This window comes from Neopsephotus bourkii, unplaced genomic scaffold (assembly GCF_033783945.1).
Source record: "Neopsephotus bourkii isolate Nb327-2 ecotype Australia unplaced genomic scaffold, CSIRO-AGI_Nbou_v1 NB_716, whole genome shotgun sequence".
Classification (NCBI taxonomy): Eukaryota; Metazoa; Chordata; class Aves; order Psittaciformes; family Psittacidae; genus Neopsephotus; species Neopsephotus bourkii.
In genome coordinates, this window is record NW_026901215.1 from 1,094,986 (window position 1) to 1,114,652 (window position 19,667).

General features: G+C 55.3%; 3 protein-coding genes across 5 annotated transcripts in view; 2 read left to right on the plus strand and 1 right to left on the minus strand.

Annotated features, from left to right (window-relative positions):
• IK (IK cytokine) overlaps positions 1–19,667 on the minus strand; it is a 90,250-nt gene that overhangs the window by 58,620 nt on the left and 11,963 nt on the right. The gene's annotated exons all lie outside the window — the stretch shown is intronic.
• Positions 313–14,326, plus strand: LOC133212488 (histidine--tRNA ligase, cytoplasmic-like). The gene is made up of 13 exons (XM_061353983.1): positions 313–443; positions 1,194–1,283; positions 3,317–3,436; positions 3,586–3,681; positions 4,433–4,558; positions 8,388–8,495; positions 9,958–10,056; positions 10,483–10,576; positions 10,685–10,812; positions 10,895–11,137; positions 12,047–12,163; positions 12,793–12,939; positions 13,825–14,326. The coding sequence occupies exons 1-13, from the start codon at positions 321–323 to the stop codon at positions 13,882–13,884; spliced, it is 1,551 nt and encodes a 516-aa protein (XP_061209967.1). The 5' UTR covers positions 313–320; the 3' UTR covers positions 13,885–14,326.
• On the plus strand, positions 14,688–18,189 carry DND1 (DND microRNA-mediated repression inhibitor 1). 3 transcript variants are annotated; one of them, XM_061353931.1, is made up of 5 exons: positions 14,739–14,809; positions 15,611–15,866; positions 15,964–16,425; positions 17,076–17,471; positions 17,696–18,189. In XM_061353931.1, exons 1-5 carry the CDS (start codon positions 14,798–14,800, stop codon positions 17,710–17,712), a joined length of 1,143 nt encoding a protein of 380 aa, XP_061209915.1. In that variant the 5' UTR covers positions 14,739–14,797; the 3' UTR covers positions 17,713–18,189. The 3 variants fall into 3 exon arrangements, with proteins under 3 accessions (XP_061209914.1, XP_061209915.1, XP_061209913.1); XM_061353930.1 differs by having other exon boundaries at positions 14,688–14,809; positions 15,749–15,866; positions 17,076–18,189; XM_061353929.1 differs by having other exon boundaries at positions 17,076–18,189.

Genomic DNA, 19,667 nt, shown 5'->3' on the forward strand with positions numbered 1-19,667 from the left:
GGCTGAGCTCTGCAGTGTGTGTGGGGTTGTGCAGTGCGAGTCCAGAGGCTCAGGATACAGGGAGTGGGTGGCAGTGGAAGCCACCTCCCATCTGCTGAGGGCTGCAGCGGCCAGCCCCAGCCTGTGGGGAGCACAGCCTCGGGGTGGGACTGGGCCGGGCGCTGGGGCAGGCTCCGGCCGGGGTCGGGCGTGCGGGAACCCTGTGTTTTATACATTAAACCTGAAGCAAACCGCAGCCGCTCTCGAGTGGTTCCTGAGGCGCGGCCCCGCTGCTATGGCAACGCGCGGGCACGGTCGGGGGGGGGGGGGCGGTGTTGCGCATGCGCAGTAGCGGCTCGACCACGGCGCGCAGGCGCGGGCCGGCAATGGCGGAGGATGCGGCGGTGCGGGCGCAGGCCGAGGTGGTGCGGCGCCTCAAGCACGATAAGGCCGATGCCGACGAGGTGCGGCTGGCGGGGCTAGGGGGTTGCTGTGTGAATGGGGGAGGACCAGTATGGCTGGAGACTGGTGTGACTGGGAGCAGGAAGCTGGACCGGGCGGAGCAGACGGGGGGTGCTGGGATGGGGCATGGAGGTTTCTGCGGAGTTGGAGGTACTGGTGCGGGGCTGGAGAGGGGGCTGCTGTGATTGGGGTGTGGTTGCTGGGCTCACGTGCTGAGGGAACTGGCAGTACTGGTGTAGGTGTTGCTGGGCTGGATGTGGTGGCAATGGGGAAAGGGGTGTGGGAGCCCTGGTCTGGGACGGAGAGCAGAGGGACTGAGGCCCTGGAGGGAGCTGGGAGTGGGAAGTGGTGATGCTGGTGTTAGGCTGAAGAAAGAGAGGCTTCGGGTGTCAGGATTGGGAGGAGGATGCTGGAGACTGCTGATGCTGGGGTGGACGTAGCAGGAGCTGGTGGGATGTGAGGTAGGGGCACTGGGGGGGTGCATGTTGAGGGTAATGGAGGTCGTGGAAGGCAGAGACTGGTGGGGATGTTGGGGGTGCTGAGACTGGGGGGCTCGTAGCAGAAGTGGGGAGTCCTGGAGAGGAGCAGGGAGTGTCCCTCTGGTTGCTGTAGGAGACTGGGATTAGTGCATGTATTGATGTTAGGGAGTCTGGGTATACTGGGAATGCTGAGGCTGAAGGTACTGGGGGAGGCCTGTGGGCTGGGCCTGGCAGGTGGGTTTACCCTCGGTTCCCTCCTTGCTGCCTTTCCAGATTGCAAAGGAGGTGGCAAAGCTGCTGGAGATGAAGGCCCAGCTGGGAGGAGATGAAGGGAAACACAAGTTTGTACTCAAGACCCCAAAGGTAACTTCCCCCAGCACACACCTCTCTGTGTGCACAACCTCCCCCACATCTGTGTGTGCAAACCCTCAGCACAGGCTGGCCTGACTGTGCTCTCATTTCTGTTCCCTTTTAGCAGCAAGGGAGAGAGGGTTGAAAATAACCCCAGAGACCCTAATAATGTAAAGACTTTCTGGTGCTTCTGTGACAAGCCAACCACTAGCTGGTGTGGTCAGAAAACTAAATTCTCCTTTGGCCAAGTGTTATTGTAGCTGCCCAGTGTGAGAGGTCTCGTATCTGCTGGGATTGCACTGTCTGAAATAAGGTTATGACACTGCATTGCCTGATGAGTTTAAAGGTTAGGACTCCAGATCTTGCAGCACTGACCCTACTACAGGGGCTGTAGGGACAGGAAAAGGGGGAATGGCTCTAACCTGCCAGAGGGGAGACTGAGCTGAGCTCTTAGGCAGAAGCTCTTCCCTGTGAGGGTGCTGAGGCGCTGGCACAGGGTGCCCAGAGAAGCTGTGGCTGCCCCATCCCTGGCAGTGTTCAAGGCCGGGTTGGACACAGGGGCTTGGAGCAAGCTGCTCTAGTGGAAGGTGTCCCTGCCTGTGGTGGGGGGGGTTGGAACTGGCTGAGCTTTAAGGTCTCTTCCAACCCAAACCAGTCTGGGATTCTATGACCACATAAGTACCTGCAGACTGGCACTCCTGGATCAAGGATCCTTAAGCTGATCCTGTTCCTTGTTAATGCAGACAGTGGATGGAGCTGCTGCTGGTTTGGGTGAGCATGGGGTGCTGCAACATGCAGCTCTGCTGGTGTAAGGCTTGTTGTGGGGGATCTGCAAAGCATAAACCCTGGTGGTATTTGCCAGGACTGGTCAGCACTTGTTGAAATGGGGGGAGCATGAAAGGTCTCGTGGCTTTTGGTCTTGCCTTAGCCAGTGAGGGTGGGTAATCCCATTTACTAGCTGCTGACATTGGTGTTCTCTTGCAGAAGGACCCTTCCTTCAGGGGTAGCTCTTCAGTCTGCAGGCCTCTGAGATTAGTGTCCATAGTGCAGTTTATCCTGAAATTGTTTGTAGCCTGAATGTTTTCATCACTAGCAGCTGACCAGAGATCAACTGTGTCCATGTGGAGACAGGAATTTTGTTGGCAAACCAATCAGTTTAATGTCTCAAAACTGTCTTCTTTGTCCGTTTCCTTTGTATGTTTTGGTAAATGTAACTGGGGTGAGGGCTGGAAGGGTATTTTACATTTAAAGATGAGAGAGGATGTTACAGCTCTGTGAGTGCCAGGGAAGCCTGGTTTGGGTTTCCACCTGCCTCAGCCACGTCAGTGTACGGCTGGAAGCTGCTCTTCGCTGTGCGACCTGCAGGTGGGGTGTCAGGAAGCGCCTGCTCACTGCTTCCTCCTGTCTGAGCCCCAGCCCCTGGAAGATGCAAGTGGGAGGTCTGGTTAGTTTACAGTGATCTGTGTGTTGCTGAGAGCCTAAAAGTGGTCACTGAAATAATGCAGTGACTCTGAACAGTGAAGGAATTAAAAGGGAGCACATCCCAGTGAACAGCAGATGGGTATTTCACACTTTGAACAGATGATTTTTCTCTGTGTGTGTTTGGAAGCTGTGGAGTTGTTCCATGGCTCCAAAATGTGCCTGCCCTCTAATTCCACCTCTTGATGTGGCTGGTTTTGCAGGGGTCTGGCTGACATTGGATTCAGAGCTGTGGGCACATCCAAGTTGCACTGTCATGCTCCAAAGCATGGAAGCCTCTGACAGTTGGGTCTGTGTTAGCTCCTTTATTTCCTGTAACATGAAAGTCCTGACTTAGATTAAGCTCTGCAGACCCTAGCAGGTTGTTTCTGAGCTGCATCCTGATGTTTTCCAGTAGATTTTAGTGCTGCTTTTTACCATTTCTCCTGACATTTGGTGTCTGCACCTGATTTGTCTGGTTTTATTAGCACTGTGATAGCTTATTCATATTGCCTCTTAAGTCTGTCTCCACTACCTGCCTCTAACCCAGTGTGTCTTTTGCTCTCCTTTGCCTTCTTTCAATCCAGGGCACACGGGACTACAGCCCCAAGCAAATGGCCATTCGTGAGAGGGTCTTCAATGCAATCATATCCTGCTTCAAGCGCCATGGAGCAGAAGTCATTGATACACCAGTGTTTGAGCTGAAGGTGAGTGAGGGCACAGCAGGTTGCTGAGCTGATGAGGATCCTGTAGTTAAAAGCCTGTGGTGTGTTGAGGGCTGAGTTTTATTCGTCCATCTCCAGGTGTCTTCCCTGTCACTGAAGATGCTGTTTGTTCATGTGTCCTTTTGTTGTAGGAGACACTGACAGGGAAATACGGTGAAGACTCGAAGCTCATCTATGATCTGAAAGATCAAGGAGGAGAGCTGCTGTCCCTGCGCTACGACCTGACAGTATCCTGCCATAGCCAATGCTGAGGGGGCTCATCACCTTTGCTGCCCTCCTTTTGGGGCTGTGCTGTCCAGTGGGTAGGGGAGGAGGAGGGAGGATGGTCTTTTTGTTCTGACTCTGTCCTGACAGGGAGAGCCTGAGCAGGCAGTGTGATTCAGTGGGTGCAGGAGCCTCTTCCAGTTACTTATGTTTCTTCAGTGAAGTAGTGCTACCAGTGCCTGAAGGGGCTACAAGGAAACCTGGAGAGGGGGCTTTGGAAAAAGGCCTGTAGGGACAGGAGAAACAAAATGGCTTTAACCTGACAGAGGGGAGATTGAGGTGAGCTCTTAGGCAGAAATTCTTCCTTGTGAGGGTGCTGAGGCGCTGGCACAGGGTGCCCAGAGAAGCTGTGGCTGCCCCATCCCTGGCAGTGTTCAAGGCCAGGTTGGACACAGGGGCTTGGAGCAAGCTGCTCCAGTGGAAGGGGTCCCTGCCTGTGGCAGGGGTTTGGAACTGGCTGAGCTTTAAGGTCCCTTCCAACACAAACCACGCTGATTCTATGATTAACGGCAGCATGTGCAGGCCATGTCTTGGGCAGTTGTGGAGACCTTAGGAGCTATGGAAAATCCATCTCTCAGCAGTTGCTTTGTCCCAGGGTGGGCGCCACACACTGTGCTGGGTGTTGGAGAGATAGTGAGCACCCAGCACTGCCTGTGACTGATAACTGGGTGGGGTGATCCCTCTCTGTTCCAGTCCTTAACCCAACCATCCCAGGTGCCCTTCGCTCGCTATCTGGCAATGAACAAGATCACCAACATCAAGCGCTATCACATCGCCAAGGTCTACAGGAGAGACAACCCAGCCATGACCAGGGGCCGCTACCGGGAGTTCTACCAGTGTGTGAGTTTGGCCACTGAGAGGGACACTGCTGAGTGAGGCTGGGCAGTGCTTGTGGGGACCCAGCATCAAAGGCTGGGTTACCTGTTGTGGAAAGCTCAGGAGAATCCACTCATCTGCTCTTTAACGTGCCCTTATGGGTGTGAAAAACAGCTTGAGAGTGGCAGAGTGAGGATGGCTGTGACACAGTGTGCTGGTGTATGAGGGCCTGTGTAATACAGCTTCTAGGTGCCCCAGGTGTCAACTTGCTTCACAGCAGCTCCTTGCTCCATCCCACGGTTCTTGCCTGCCTGGTGGAGGGGAAGAGTGTCCTTCTGATCCAGCAGTATTTGAACTCCTGGGTGTGGAGCAGAACACAGGGACGAGGCTAGCACCTCAGCTTAGTGTCTGCTACTTCTATCCCCTGCTTAGTCAATCTGTATTTCAAAGGAAGGGAAAAACCCAGAGGCCAAATTACAGAACAGGTAAGAAAGCAATTTCCTTTGTGGCTTTCTCAGACAAGTGTGGTAGCCTCAAGGAATGGATTTGTTCCACTGTACTAGCAGTTCCCAGGGCCTCATATTGCAAACAGATTCCTGTTTGAGAATGCTTGTGTTGCATTGTACCCTGTGGATACCTTCCAGCTCCAGCTTGGTGAATTCCCATTTCCAGACCACTCTCACCTGACAGACTGCTCCAAGATCTCACTCCTAGGATAGCTAGAAATAGTCCTCAGTATCCAGGCTAAACTTCCTTGTGTTTGATAGAGCTGCACTGGCACAAGGAGAAATAAACTGTCATCCCTTGATATGGATTCTTCCTTTGTCCCAGACAAACATTTGAGACTGTTTATCTGACATCTTCCCCTCTTTAGGCCACATAAATCATCTCTTACCTTCTCTCCATGGAGATGCTTCCCTTCTTTGCTCAGCCTGGAAAACATGTTTCTGCATCTTTTCCTAAACGGAATTCTGCAGCCCTTGGCTGGGTTTTTCAGTGTCATAGAATCATAGAATAGAATCATAGAATAGTTAGGGTTGGAAAAGACCTTAAGATCATCTAGTTCCAAACCCCTGCTGTGGGCAGGGACACCTCACACTAAACCATCTCAGCCAAGGCTTCGTCCAGCCTGGTCTTGAACACTGCCAGGGATGGAGCATTCACAGCCTCCCTGGGCAACCCATTCCAGCACCTCACCACCCTAACAGGAAAGAATTTCCTCCTTCTATCCAATCTAAACTTCCCGTGTTTAAGTTTTAACCCGTTACCCCTTGTCCTATCACTACAGTCCCTAATGAAGAGCCCCTCCCCAGCATCCCTATAGGCCCCCTTCAGATACTGGAAGGCTGCTCTGAGGTCTCCACGCAGCCTTCTCTTCTCCAGGCTGAACAGCCCCAGCTTTCTCAGCCTGTCTTCATATGGGAGGTGCTCCAGCCCCTGATCATCCTCGTGGCCTCCTCTGGACTTGTTCCAACAGTTCCATGTCCTTTTTATGTTGAGGACACCAGAACTGCACACAATACTCCAAGTGAGGTCTCACAAGAGCAGAGGGGCAGGATCACCTCCTTCGACCTGCTGGTCACACTCCTTTTGATGCAGCCCAGGATATGGTTGCTTTCTGGGCTGCAAGTGCACACTGAAGCCAGCTCATGTTCATTTTCTCATCGACCAGCACCCCCAAGTCCTTCTCCTTGGGCTGCTCTGAATCTCTTCTCTGCCCAGCCTGTAGCTGTGCCTGGGATTGCTCCAACCCAGGTGTAGGACCTTGCACTTGGCATGGTTAAACTTCATGAGGTTGGCATCAGCCCACCTCACAAGCGTGTCAGGGTTCCTCTGGATGGCATTCCTTCCCTCCAGCGTATCAACCGAACCACACAGCTTGGTGTCATCGGCAAACTTGCTGAGGGCACACTCAATCTCACTGTCCATGTCAGCGACAAAGATGTTGAACAAGACTGGTCCCAACACCGATCCCTGAGGGACACCACTCGTTACTGGTCTCCAGCTGGACATTGAGCCATTGACCACAACTCTTTGTGTGCGGCCATCCAGCCAGTTCTTTATCCACCGAGTGGTCCATCCATCAAATTGATGTCTCTCCAATTTAGAGACAAGGATGTTGTGTGGGACAGTGTCGAACGCTTTACACAAGTCCAGGTAGATGACATCAACTGCTCTACCCCTGTCCATCAGTTCTGTAGCCCCATCATAGAAGGCCACCAAATTGGTCAGGCAGGATTTCCCCTTAGTGAAGCCATGCTGGCTGTCACCCAGCACCTTGTTGTTTTTCATGTGCCTTAGCATGCCTTCCAGGAGAATCTGCTCCAAGATTTTGCCAGGCACAGAGGTGAGACTGACTGCTCTGTAATTCATTTCACCTGTGTCACATACACTGGTAGTGGCACTTTCCTGACTGAACCAGCCCTTGCCCAACTTCCACAGGGATTGCATCAGCCTTTCCTGCACTCAGCTGCTCGGGGACTAACTGGTGTGCTCTGTTTCCTCTTTCACTGCCCTGATTTCTTTTGGTATGGTAGAACCATACAGAAATTCACTGACATAATGAAAACTGTTCTTGTACTCAAAATCTCATTGAAGAGGTTGCATTTTGGGATTCATAAAGAGCAGTCAAATAGAAGGTCTGTTGTTGCTTCTGTGGTTTATTTCTCAGAACATTGACGTTGTCTTTGCTATTTTCCAGTCACAGGCTATGCACATACCTTGCTGTTGGGCTTTACCAATATGTGCTGTTTCATCGGGGAGTTTGGTGGAGACCACTCAGGCTTTATGATCTCTTTTTCTGTCTTGGCAGTTGAAACTTCAGGTTTTTCCTCAATTGAGATCCCTTCTCTTGTCTTCTTCCCTGGTCATTAACTTGACTGGCATGTGTATTAAAAAAAGAACATCCTGAGAATCAAAATGACATATTTTGCATTTAGGTCATATCAAATAATTAGTTTTCTCCCTTTCCTGGTTCCTTTGTTCTATTTATTTACTGCTGCTGATTGCTCTGCTGTCTCCTTTCTGTTGTTTTTTCAAGGATCTCTGTTTCAAAGTGTATGATATGCTGTGTAAACTGCTGTGCCAGAGGCAAGGAGCAGGTCACACGTGTCCAGAAGCAGAAAGCAGGGAGAAGCAGAACGGTTTCTTGCAAATTTGGGAGTACTGGAGCAGCTCTGCTCTGGAGCCAGGCTGAGAGAGCTGGGCTGGTTCAGCCTGGACAAGAGAAGGCTCCTGAAGGGGAGACCTTAGAGCAGCTCCAGTGCCTAAAGGGGCTACAAGGAAACCTGGAGAGGGGCTTGGGACAAGGGCCTGTAGGGACAGGCCAAGGGGAATGGCTTGAACCTGCCAGAGGGGAGACTGAGCTGAGCTCTTAGGCAGAAGCTCTTCCCTGTGAGGGTGCTGAGGCACTGGCACAGGGTGCCCAGAGAAGCTGTGGCTGCCCCATCCCTGGCAGTGTTCAAGGCCAGGCTGGACACAGGGGCTTGGAGCAAGCTGCTCCAGTGGAAGGGGTCGCTGCCTGTGGCGGGGGGGGGTTGGAACTGGCTGAGCTTTAAGGTCGTTTCCAACCCAAACCAGTCTGGGATTCTATGAAGCTGTCTCCACTGTCTATGACACAGTGTGCAAACTCTTTTTCAGTGCTATGGACACAAGAGCACTGCTGCCCTTAGTGAATAAGGATCATAAACCCACATCCTGTTCCTTCTGGATCCTATCAGAGAAAGCCAGTGCTACCTTACACCCCATTTCTGTTGCCTTTTGTAAGCAAACTGCTGTTAACAGAAGAGCTGAAGCTGTATTGCTGCAGCCACAGCAGTAGTGCTGAGTTGCTCACTGCCTTTCCTGTTGCCAGGACTTTGACATTGCCGGGCAGTTCGACCCCATGATTCCCGATGCCGAATGCCTGAAGATTGTGCACGAGATCCTGAGTGACCTGCAGCTCGGGGACTTCCTTGTCAAGGTGAGACTCAGCAGGTTTCTCTGTGTCAGAGTGGGAAGCAGAGGCCACTGTTCTTGTGGTTAATTCAGTACCTGTTCCCACTCATAAAGCCCACTAAAGCCTGATCCAGAAGCTCATCCCACCTCTGCCTCACCTGCATATGCTGAAAGGCTGGACCTCAGCTCAAACTTGCCTTCAGCTGGGGATGCAGGGAGGTTTCCTGAGGCTGCAGAGTAGCAGAGCTCTCTTTAGCAATAACCACAGTCCCCTGCAAAATGTCCAGCAGCCAACTAACAGGGTAACTGTCATGTTCACTGCCTGCAGTAAAACATAGGCTCTGGCCAAGGATTCTTGTCCCAGCTCCCGATGTCCCCTTAGTAGGGACATCTGCTCAGTGTGTGCTGTGTGTTCTCTGCAGGTTCCTGCCTTCCCACCAAGTCCATTCTGGGGCTGAGGTGTTTTCCAGAAGTCATCCCCTGCTGTAGGTTAAGCCATTTGCTTCAAAGCACCTCCATTATCTTGGTGTGGCAGCAAGTGGTGCTGGGTGTGCAGGTCAGGCATGATGGGGAAGGTTGTACAGCAGTAGGAGAGTGATGGGAAGGAGTGTGTGATGTGCAGGAGGCTGGTGGGATCTCTGAGAGGGATCCAGAGCTGGGATTTTGCTGATGAGCAGTGTGGGCTGGGTGTTGTGCTCCTCTGTGCAGCCCCCACTGGGTAGGGAGGCAGTTACCTGCTCTTGAACCTCTGTATGATGAGCTAAGAGCTGTGCAGAGGAGCTGCCTGTCCAGCTGCTGTGTGTTTGGGCAGTGGTGAAAGAGGATGCCTTTGAGGATGAGCAGGCACCCCTGCAATGGGGACAGCAGAATAACCTGCCTGCTGCTGTTCTTGTCTTCCATGAGGCACTGTCTGGTTCATGTTGATGCTGGAGGATTACAGACTCCTGAGCAGTCTTTGTTTCCATCTAATTTAATTGTAGAGGTTCTCAGTAACCATGGAAATGTTGAATCCAGCTGAGCCTCTGGCCTCAATTACCTGCTATTACTGAGCATAATTAAACTCTGGAATTCACTATACTATCAAAAAAAAAAAAGAAACAAAATTCCTTAGTGAGGTTTTAATACAATCAGATGTCCCTTTGTTATTACATTGAGAGAGCAGCATAACACTGAATTCATCTCCATGGCCTGTTTCTGTCCATATGAGAGGACTCATAGGCAGCACTGGATTTTCTTCTCTGTCGAGTGGAGGTCTGTATGGCTGTAGAAGGAGAATGTGATAGCCCTGCCCAGGGTTGGCAGCAGTCAGCTGTGAGCAGAGAGGCAGCTCTGCTCCCTGGGAATGGGGAAGAGAAACTCCAAACAGCAAAAGATCTTGGCAGAGATCTGCTGGTTTCTCTTCCACGCTTGAAAATAGAGGAGAGAAACTGGACCCAGCTGAAGGATCTGTTTGAGTTACAGTGGATCATTTGCTCCCTCTCTCCCAGGTCAACGATCGGCGCATCCTTGATGGGATGTTTGCAGTTTGTGGTGTCCCGGACAGCAAGTTCCGAACGATCTGCTCCAGTGTGGACAAACTGGACAAGGTATGGGATGGAGCCACGGGCTGCACGTGCTGCTGCTGGAGTGGCAGTGAGGCTCTGTCCCCCTGGGCTGCTGTCAACATGGGCCAGGAGAACTGGCTTAAATGTTTGCTTCTAGCCAGAAATCAAACCCAGAGCATTTGTCCTGGGGCTTCAGGTTTTTCAGCAGTTTTGCTGACTGCAGGGTTGGGGTGTAACCAGACAGAGAGGTACAAGAAATGGAAGCATGACCATCCTCTTAGAGCATTCGAACTGCTGCTTCTCTCATGCACCTCTTAAGCACACTGACTCTGATGGGGTTCTGCCATATAAAGATCTGTTGAGGGGAGATATGTCTGTTCATCTGCATCAGGCAGGATCACCAGAGAGCTTCCCCAGGAGAGACCACGTCCCTGGAGCTGTGGCTGATGCTCTTCTCTCCCTTCACAGGTGCCATGGGAAGAAGTGAGGAGCGAGATGGTGGGGGAGAAGGGGCTCTCTCCCGAGGCTGCGGATCGCATTGGGGAGTACGTTCAGCTTCATGGTGAGCACTGGGGGGTCAAGCCCTTGGCTTTGCTCCTCCAGGCCAGGCAGGGAGGTCTGGGGACACAGGGGTGCTGTTAACCCTGTTAACAGAGTCTCATTGCCACAGGTGGCCTGGAGCTGATCGAGCGGCTGCTCCAGGACCCAAAGCTGTCCCAGAACAAGCTGGCCAAGGAGGGGCTGGGGGACATGAAGCTGCTCTTTGAGTACCTGACCCTGTTTGGCATCACAGGGAAGGTGAGCAGGGGCAGGGGTGGGAGGGGCACAGCCCAGCCCCCCCCAGTGCAGGCAGTGATGGGGTTTCCCTTGTGCCCTGCAGATCTCGTTCGACCTGAGCCTGGCGCGGGGCCTGGACTATTACACGGGGGTGATCTTTGAGGCGGTGCTGCTGCAGCAGGAGAACGAGCACGTGGAGGAGCCTGTGAGCATCGGGAGCGTGGCTGGAGGCGGCCGCTACGATGGGCTGGTGGGGATGTTCGATCCCAAGGGACGGAAGGTGCCCTGCGTGGGGGTCAGCATTGGGATCGAGCGGATCTTCTCCATCCTGGAGCAGAGAGTGGAGGTTGGTGTCTTTACTACTCAACTAAGAACAGAGAAGGAGCAAGGATTTACATCTTCCCTCTTCCCCATGTACCCCTAGTCCAGCAGGTGCTGAAGGGAGTCTTTCTTGCTGCAGTCTTTGAAGGAGAAGCCAGCCAGGCCCCTTATGTGCTCTGAAGCAGGAGTCAGAACCAGGACATAAGCTTCGATTTTCTCTGGCTTGGCTGTTAAATGGGTCTTTGTAGGATCCCAGAACACTGCTGCACATTTCCCTCCCCCAGAAGCCTGTTGTGGAGAGTTCTCCCCTGGAATCCAAACACAACCAGGTTTTCTAAGTGAAAACTGAATTCTTCCCCCACCACTTCCAGTCCTGGCCAGGTTTGTTCCTCTGCAGGTGACCTTTTCAAGGCTTGCCCCTTCAGCAAAAGCCACAGCAGGAAAATGCCACTTTGAGTATCCAGCATCTGCCTTGGGAGCAGCCAGTTCCTGACAGCACTGCAGCATCTCAGCTTGCTGCCGTTGGTCTAACCCATAGTCACTGCCTTAGCTGGTCTGGGGTCCCCCAGATGTGCTGCTCCTGGGCTACTTGGAGCAAGTCTCTGGGAGGCCCTCGGGTGTGGAGGAGCAGCTTCTATGCAGAAGCTGGCAGGGAATCTGCTCATTCTCAGCACATCCTCCAGTCTGTGTGCACCTGAAGTGCAGGATTGAGGTTGTGTTAAGTTCCCATCACGGAATAATAACAAAAGATGAGGTTCTGCTCCAGGATGGGGTCTGTGGGGTCTCCCTGACTTTCCTGAGTTTATGCTACTCACTGAGCTTGATCCTCTTCACTGCTGAATTGATGGGTCTGGGGTGGTGACCTGTTCTGCTCAAAGGGTCTCAGATACCTCTGTATGTCCAGGGCATCTTTTGAGTGTTGTCCCTGCCCTAGGCCTCTGAGGAGAAGATCAGGACAACAGAGACACAGGTGCTGGTGGCCTCTGCCCAAAAGAAGCTCCTGGAAGAGCGGCTGAAGCTCATTGCTGAGCTGTGGGATGCTGGAATCAAGGTATGACCAGGCGATGGCAAAGTCAGGAGCTGCTTGGTCCACCCTGTGCCGGGGATGGACAAGATCTGGCTTTGCTTTGGGAGGAAGGAGTCACAGGGAGAAGGTGGGCAGCAGATGGGCTTCCTGAATAGAGCCTGCCTCTTCTTGATGTCTTGAATCAGGTGTTCAGGAAGGGCTGGGCAGCATGACTTAGTAGCCCTGTAACACTGCAGGGGCTGCTCTCTATCTGTTATCTCAAGGCATATTCCCAAAGCAGGCAGCACTCCAGCCCCTGCTGTGTGGCCATGGCTGGAATACCATGCTGCTCCCAAAAACAAACCAAAAAAAGTGGAGCCTTGCAAGGGGAAAGTGGGGCCAGGGAGGAGCCTGGGCTGTTTTCTGCCATTCCCCTTGGCCTGTCCCTACAGGCCCTTGTCCCAAGCCCCTCTCTGGGTTTCCTGTAGCCCCTTTAGGCACTGGAGCTGCTCTAAGGTCTCCACTTGAGTATTCCCTTCTCCAGGCTGACCCAGCCCAGCTCTCTCAGCCTGGCTCCAGAGCAGAGCTGCTCCAGCCCTTGCAGCATCTCCATGGCCTCCTCTGGACTCAAAGAGGTCCATAAATTATGGTGCTATTCTCTGGTTCTCTTGCAGGCAGAAGTGCTCTACAAGAAGAACCCCAAGCTGCTGAATCAGCTGCAGTACTGTGAGGACACCGGCATCCCTCTTGTTGCCATTGTGGGCGAGCAGGAGCTCAAGGAGGGAGTCGTCAAGCTGCGGGTGGTGGCAACCAGGGAGGAGGTGAGGCCCAGGGCAGGTTGGTGTGAGGGGGATCAGTTCCTTGACCCTTCATCCCGGCTCAGGTCAGCCTTCCAGCCCCATCTGTGCATGTTCTGCACTGGTGCCCTCAGGCTGTACACTGCAAGGTTGCTTTCCTGGCCTGTATTTTGAATGTAGTGCCCAAAGGGGACTGGCAGACTCAAAGTGAGGGCTGTGGACTGATGGTGGTGGACTTGTGGGTGCACTTTAGGAGGTTGTGTGAGTTTCCTCAGCCCATCTTGCCTTTGTGTGGAGCATATGCCCTGGTGTTTGCCACCAAGCATCCTATTAACAGGCTCTCCGGATGTTATACAGTGGCTTCTTATTAGATCTTTTCAAGCAGAGGTCTCTTTATGGACTCCTGTAACACCTCACATGCCAGCTCCTCACCCCACACAGTTTCCTAGAGCTGGGGAGCAGTTTGCCATCATGTGGCCTTCTTGAACTCCCAGGTACTCCTCAGTTCTGAAGCCTGGAATATGGAGGCATGATTCCATGTACGACTGCTTGTGCATTCCATCCAGGGCATGGGACCAATGCGGAAGGTCCAGGAGATGCCCTCTTGGAATGAGTGGGACTAGTGCTATGTATGCACTGGTCTTGGCTTTGGAACCAGTGGGAAGATCATTGCTGTCATGATGGTGGGCAGAAGAGGGCTTGGCAGGTTGTAGGCAGGTGCTTGCTCTGATGGATTCACTTCACATGTGCGGCAGCCCACTGAGCCCTGCAGTGGCACTGGTGACAGCATCATGGTGTGACCCCAGGGCCACAGTGCAGTGCCAGCCATCCCTGTTGGGAGCAGGGAAGGTCATAATCCATCAAGCTGCTTGTGTTGTATTGAAGCAACTTTGTGCTCTCCCCATGCAGGTCAATGTTCGCCGGGAGAGCCTGGTAGAAGAGATCAGGATGCGAACGAGCAGCCCCTAAACCCCTTCAGGATGTGTCTACTCATTTGTTGGATTCTGGCTGACAGATTTCCTCCTGTAAATACCTTCAGCAGCCCATGGAGCAACAGGGGCAGGGGGGCCTTTGAACACTGTATTTATTCTTGTCTCATGCCCTCCCTTTCCCAGTGGGAGCAAAGAGGCTGCACTGACTCCTATGACATACCCTGGCCCCTTGTGTATGTTGCTGGAAGGATGTTTTTGAGTAGCTCTGGCAAACGCTGTGGTGGCTGTGGAGTCCCGTGGTGACATGTGGAGCCCTGTGCTGTCAGCAGACCCCAGGGGCTTGGCTGCAGCTTCTTGTTCCTGTCGCTTTGAATCAACATCCTGCCCTGTCCCTCTGCTCTGGCTGCAGGGAGGTGACCTTATCCCCAGCAACATGTAAAGGCACTGCTCCCAGAAACATAATAAACCTGTCTCTCCCACTCTATGCTTCTTGTCCCTACTTCCTGCCAGGGGCAGGGATTTGCTCCCCTGCCTCGCTGAGCAGGAGCTGGGGTTTAAATGTCACAGTGGATGCTCCTTCAGCTGCCTTTGTTCTTCCTCGCCTCTGGCTCCCACCACCGCACCATGTGCAGAGCAGAGCTCACACCAGCCAGGAGCTGGGCTCCCCACGCGTGAAACGGGCTCCTGGGGTGACTCGGGGGCCCCTCATCCGCGGCTTCCCTTCGATGCTGTCCCGCATCTCTCCCAGTTCCATCCCCGCACTGCGCTGGTTCTCTCCGCGGCTCCCACGCGAGAAGCGGAAGCGGCGCTCGGGGAGGGGGTCGCTGCGGCCCGGCGGGGCGGGCGCTGGAGGCGGGTCCCCACCAGGGGCGGTGCGATGCCGATGGGCGGTGCTGGAACCTTCCAGAGCCTGGTCCAGGCGGCGAGGAGGAGGAAGAGGAGCGGCGGCGATGGAGACCGAGGTGGGTGTTGTTGGGGCGGGGAGTCCCGGCGCCGGGCCCGAGCCTGGTCCCATCCCATCCGCCGTGAGCCGGTAAAGCCCTGGTAGCGCCTGCCCGGGGGCTGCGGGCTCGGGTGGGCTCCGCCGGGGCAGAGCCCGGTCCTGCCGCTCCCCGGAACCTGCCGTGGGGCTGCGGCCGAGCCTCCTGAGCCCGTTCAGCGGAGATTCCCCCTGGATGCGTCCCCGCCCAAGGGTGTTTTCTGGCCGCAGGGGAGACAAAACCCTTGCAGACAGGAAAGTGCCACCGCTTGGGGCTGCAGCGGGAGATGCACGGGATGGAGAGGTGGCCAGAGTGCGCTGTAGCCTGAGCTCGGGTTAATCCCACTCAGCAAGCAGTTTCAGAAGCCCCGATGAGACTTTGCAGTGGTTAACGAGCTGAAGCTTTGTGATACTGGTGTCTCCAGACTGTACTTGATGTCCTCAGAAAGCAGAGGAGGGTCTGGTAGAAGAGGGTTGGCTGTGATGGGTCACCTCATCTCTGTGCAGCCAGCTGCTCCCTGGTCTTGGCTCTCAGGCAGCTGCAAGGCAGCCGCTGGTGTCACAGGATCTCAGACTGGTTTGGGTTGGAAGGGACCTTAAAGCTCATCCAGTTCCAACCCCCTGCTATGAGCAGGGACACCTTCCACGAGAGCAGCTTGCTCCAAGCCCCATCCAACCTGGCCTTGTGCTGCTGGACTTCACCCTGTGGAGCAGGCGTGGACAGTGGTAGGGTAGTGCTTTGGGTGTGCATTGTCAAGAGGCTCTTATCGATTCCTTAAGGCAGAGGGCTTCACCGTTTGCTCCTCCACATGCTGCCTGGTGCTGGGCCTTGCAGTTGCCCCACGGGCTTGGGATACCCCCAGTTGTTGGGAGGTTGGAAACTCTTTGCCCATACAAACCCCATCATCGTTTTCTCCTTCAGTCATGGACTGACAGCATCAACCGGGCCAATAAGAAGGCCCTGCTTGCCTGGGCGAAAGAAACGGGCACCAACCTGGTGCAGATCAACGGGCAGAGGCGATACGGTGGCCCACCCCCAGGTACGTGAGCAGAACACCTCAGTGCTGTAGTGCCCTGGGAGCACAGCATGTCGGGTGCCCGGTGGCGAGCCGGCTGTCACTCACTGTGTGCCCGCAGGCTGGGTGGGCGACCCCCCTCCGGCAGGCACGGAGGTGTTCATTGGGAAGCTGCCGCAGGACATGTACGAGAACATCCTGATCCCGCTCTTCCAGAGCGTGGGCACGCTCTACGAGTTCCGCCTCATGATGACCTTCAGCGGGCTCAACCGCGGCTTCGCGTACGCCAAGTACGGCACCCAGCGCGCAGCCAAGGCGGCCATCGCCGCCTTCAACAACTACAGCTTGCGGGAGGGCTGCGCCATCGTGGTGTGCCGGAGCACGGAGAAGTGCGAGCTCAGCATGGACGGGCTGGCAGGCTCGGTGAGCCGGCGGGAGCTGGAGGCCCTGCTGCGGCGCATCACCGCGGGCATCCTCAGCGTCACCCTGCACCCCAGCCCCCGCCAGCAGCGCACGCAGCTCGCCCTGCTGAAGTTCAGCTCGCACCACGCCGCTGCCATGGCCAAGAAGACTCTCACGGAAGGTACATGGGAGGCTGGGGGGTGCTTGGGGTGCTCTTCCTGGTGTCTCTGAGGGCTGATGCCACCTCGGAGCTCGGCCGTGAGGTGAAGACATCCCATGTTCTGTCCCTGTGTCCCATGGGAGGCCAGCTGTCCTCACTGGGGAGGTGGGGTAGAGGGGCTGCTGGAGGTCTTCAGCTGCCTGCTCAGAGCAGCAGCATCACCAGTACAAGTCCGGGGCATCCAGAGCTTAAACCAAGTTACCCTTGTTCCTTACTCCTCATTGCCCCATCCCTTGATTGCACAACCCTGGGACACATTTCACAGACATCCAGCCAGAATCTCCAAAGTCCTGATGTGTATCCACTTCTGCCCTGGTTGAGAAACACTTGGCTTTGGTGTCTCTGCACCTTGTCCCTAAAGGCTGCCCCTATAATCTGAGCTTTGCAGCTCTGAACCCACCCTGGTAGCCAAAGGAGATTGAGGAACAACTGGCCTGTAGCTGCATGAGGGGTTACAGAGGCAGGGGAGAGGGTTTTGTGTGGTTCATGGGCACCAAACCACCCTTGGGGTCACTGTGCCAGATACTGGGGGACAGGGGGGCATGGGATGGGGTGATACTGGGGTGCTGGTGCCTGAGCATCCCCTGGCAGCTGCTGCTGGTCTGTCCTAGGGAACTTCAGGCTCAGTGGGGCAGTGATAAAGGTGGACTGGCTGAACCCTGACCTGAAGCAGAAGCTGCAGTCATGCAAGGAGGAGCCATCGCCCAGCCGGGTACAGAGGGCCAAGCACCCGGGGCTCCCCAGTCAGGCTCCCCCATCTCCGGTGCTGCACAACGTGCTGGAGCACCTCAACACCCTGTGCCGGAGCCAGTTCCTGGGCCCCCCCCTGTTCCTCACCAAGTGCGTCCAGGCCAACCCCAATGGGTGGCTGCGGTTCTGGTGCCAGGTGGCGATCCCAGGGTGCCCCATGCCCTTCATGGGGTTCACGTGGGTGCAGGACAGGCCGGGCAGGAACGGGCACGAGGAGGCGAAGGTTGCGGTGGCGCTGCAGGTTCTGCAGAGGCTGGGTGAGTCCATGTGCGGTACCGGTGCCAACCTCCAAAAGCCTTGGAGCATCTCTTGGGAGTGTGGAGCTCGGGGGGGACACAAGCAGGGTCAGATCCCCCCTCAAATAGATGTGACCCTGATGTCTCTCAGCCCTGGGTGGGATCCCTGGTTGGAAGCAGAGGATGCAAAGGGAGGAGGGTTTTGGGATGCTGCTCAAAGCCTGACGCTTCCCTCCCCGCTGCAGGGTGCCGGCTGACATAGGCAGCGCTGTGCCCGCGCCGTGAGCTGAACCTGAGCCAGCAGCCCCGGTGCTGCCGGAGCGGCGAGGGAGCCCTGCTGGGACAGGGTCCTGTTCCAGCTTTGAGTTCGTTTGGGTTTGGTTTGGTTTGGTTTGGTTTGGTTTGGTTTGGTTTGGTTTGGTTTGAGAGCTGGTGCTGAGGACGGAGCTGCTGGCCTGGTGCATGGCCGCTGCCCTGTCCCTGGCCAGCCCTTGGGGATGTTTCTGGTTTTGGGGTATTTTCATCTGGCCCAGTTTGGCTTCTTTTCAGTTGGTTTGCGTTGCTCTGCTGTGGTGGAGGGGCCCTGGGAGAAGCAGGGGCTGCTTGGAGCCGCCAGCAGCATTGGCTGGGGAGGCGGAGGGGACACTGGGGCTGTCTGGGCTCGGTGGGGCCCCGTCTGCTTTGTGTCTGGTGCCTGAGGAGCAGCCCGTGGGGGCTGTTCTTGTGCTGTTGGAGCTGGTGTAGGCAGGCAGTGCCGCAGTGTCTGGGGCTGTGCAGGGCTGTCTGCTCTGCAGGGAAGCAGCCGTGGGGCCCGGCTGCCTATGAATGATCCCTCAGGACCGGGAGGTCCGGCTGCACTGTTCACTGGGATTAAAGTAGCCTGGAAAGCACTCACTGTGTCCAGTCCTGTTCTGTTCCCACCTCCTTGCCTCTCTGGCACCATCTTGGTCCTTTGCCCCCCACGAGGAAGCCTGCCTTCAGCTGCAGGAGGGATGGGGTCTGCAACTGGTTGATGGTCAGCACTGGTGGCTTCCAAGTGCGTTCCAGGGCATACCTGGGTGCCTCCAAGTACAGAACTCTGCCAGTCCCATCTCCTGTGCTGAGCACCCAGGTACGTTGCTGTTAGCCCCTAGAGCCTTCCAAGGGTCTTTCTGGGTTCAGTATGCACCCAGGTGTCTTCTGGTGCACTTAAGGAAACTCCATGTGCTTTCCTGTGCTGCCCAGGTGCCTCATAGTACAGCACCAGGGCACTCTGAAGTGCCTTCACGTGTCCTTCAGCAGCCATTCTGTGCTCAACACTGGTGAACCACTGCCTTCTATAGTGCCCCAGCAGCCTCCCAGAGCTTTGGGACATGGCCCATGGAGCTCAGTCTGTTTGGCATGGCTTGACTGGCTCTGCACACCTCTGCTTCTGAGAGCTCCTGTGGGCTCGGAGGTCCCTGCCTTGCACTGGGGCAGGTTGGACCCCGTGTTGGTGATAAATCACAGAATCCCAGCCTGGTTTGGGTTGAAGGGACCTTAAAGCTCATCCAGCTCCAACCCCTGCCACGGGCAGGGACCCCTTCCACTGGAGCAGCTTGCTCCAAGCCCCTGTGTCCAACCTGGCCTTGAACACTGCCAGGGATGGGGCAGCCACAGCTTCTCTGGGCACCCTGTGCCAGCGCCTCAGCACCCTCACAGGGAAGAGCATCCTAATACCTCCCGTTTCAGTTTAAAACCTTGCCCTGGATGCTCACACAGCTTGCACCCCCCCCTCAGCCCAGCAGGAACCAGCCACTGCCTATGACAAGGCAGGGCGCCCAGGCACACGATGCTCTCCCTCCTGCCATCCCCATCTCTATCCCCAGTGCCCCACAGGCAGGTCCTGGATGTAATGGGGAAGTTGGGGTGAGCCACAACATCAGCACAAGGCACTAGGAACTGAAAGGCACTGGGTTTATTTGCAATAGAGCTGATCTATAAATTAATTAACAAAAGATAATTAACACACACCTGCTTGGACAGCACTGCAGGGTCAGGCAAGGCCTGAGGTAAGGGGTGGACCTGTTTGGCCAGGCACCCCAGGACCCCATCACCCTCCAGCCCCTTGAGCAATGCTCTGCTTTCCCCCCCCCATCCCAACACCCCCAAATACACCAGCAAACCCCAACTTTCCTACACCCACACCGCACTCCCCTCCCAGGGCTGGATCCCCATCCACATCCCCCACCCCATCTC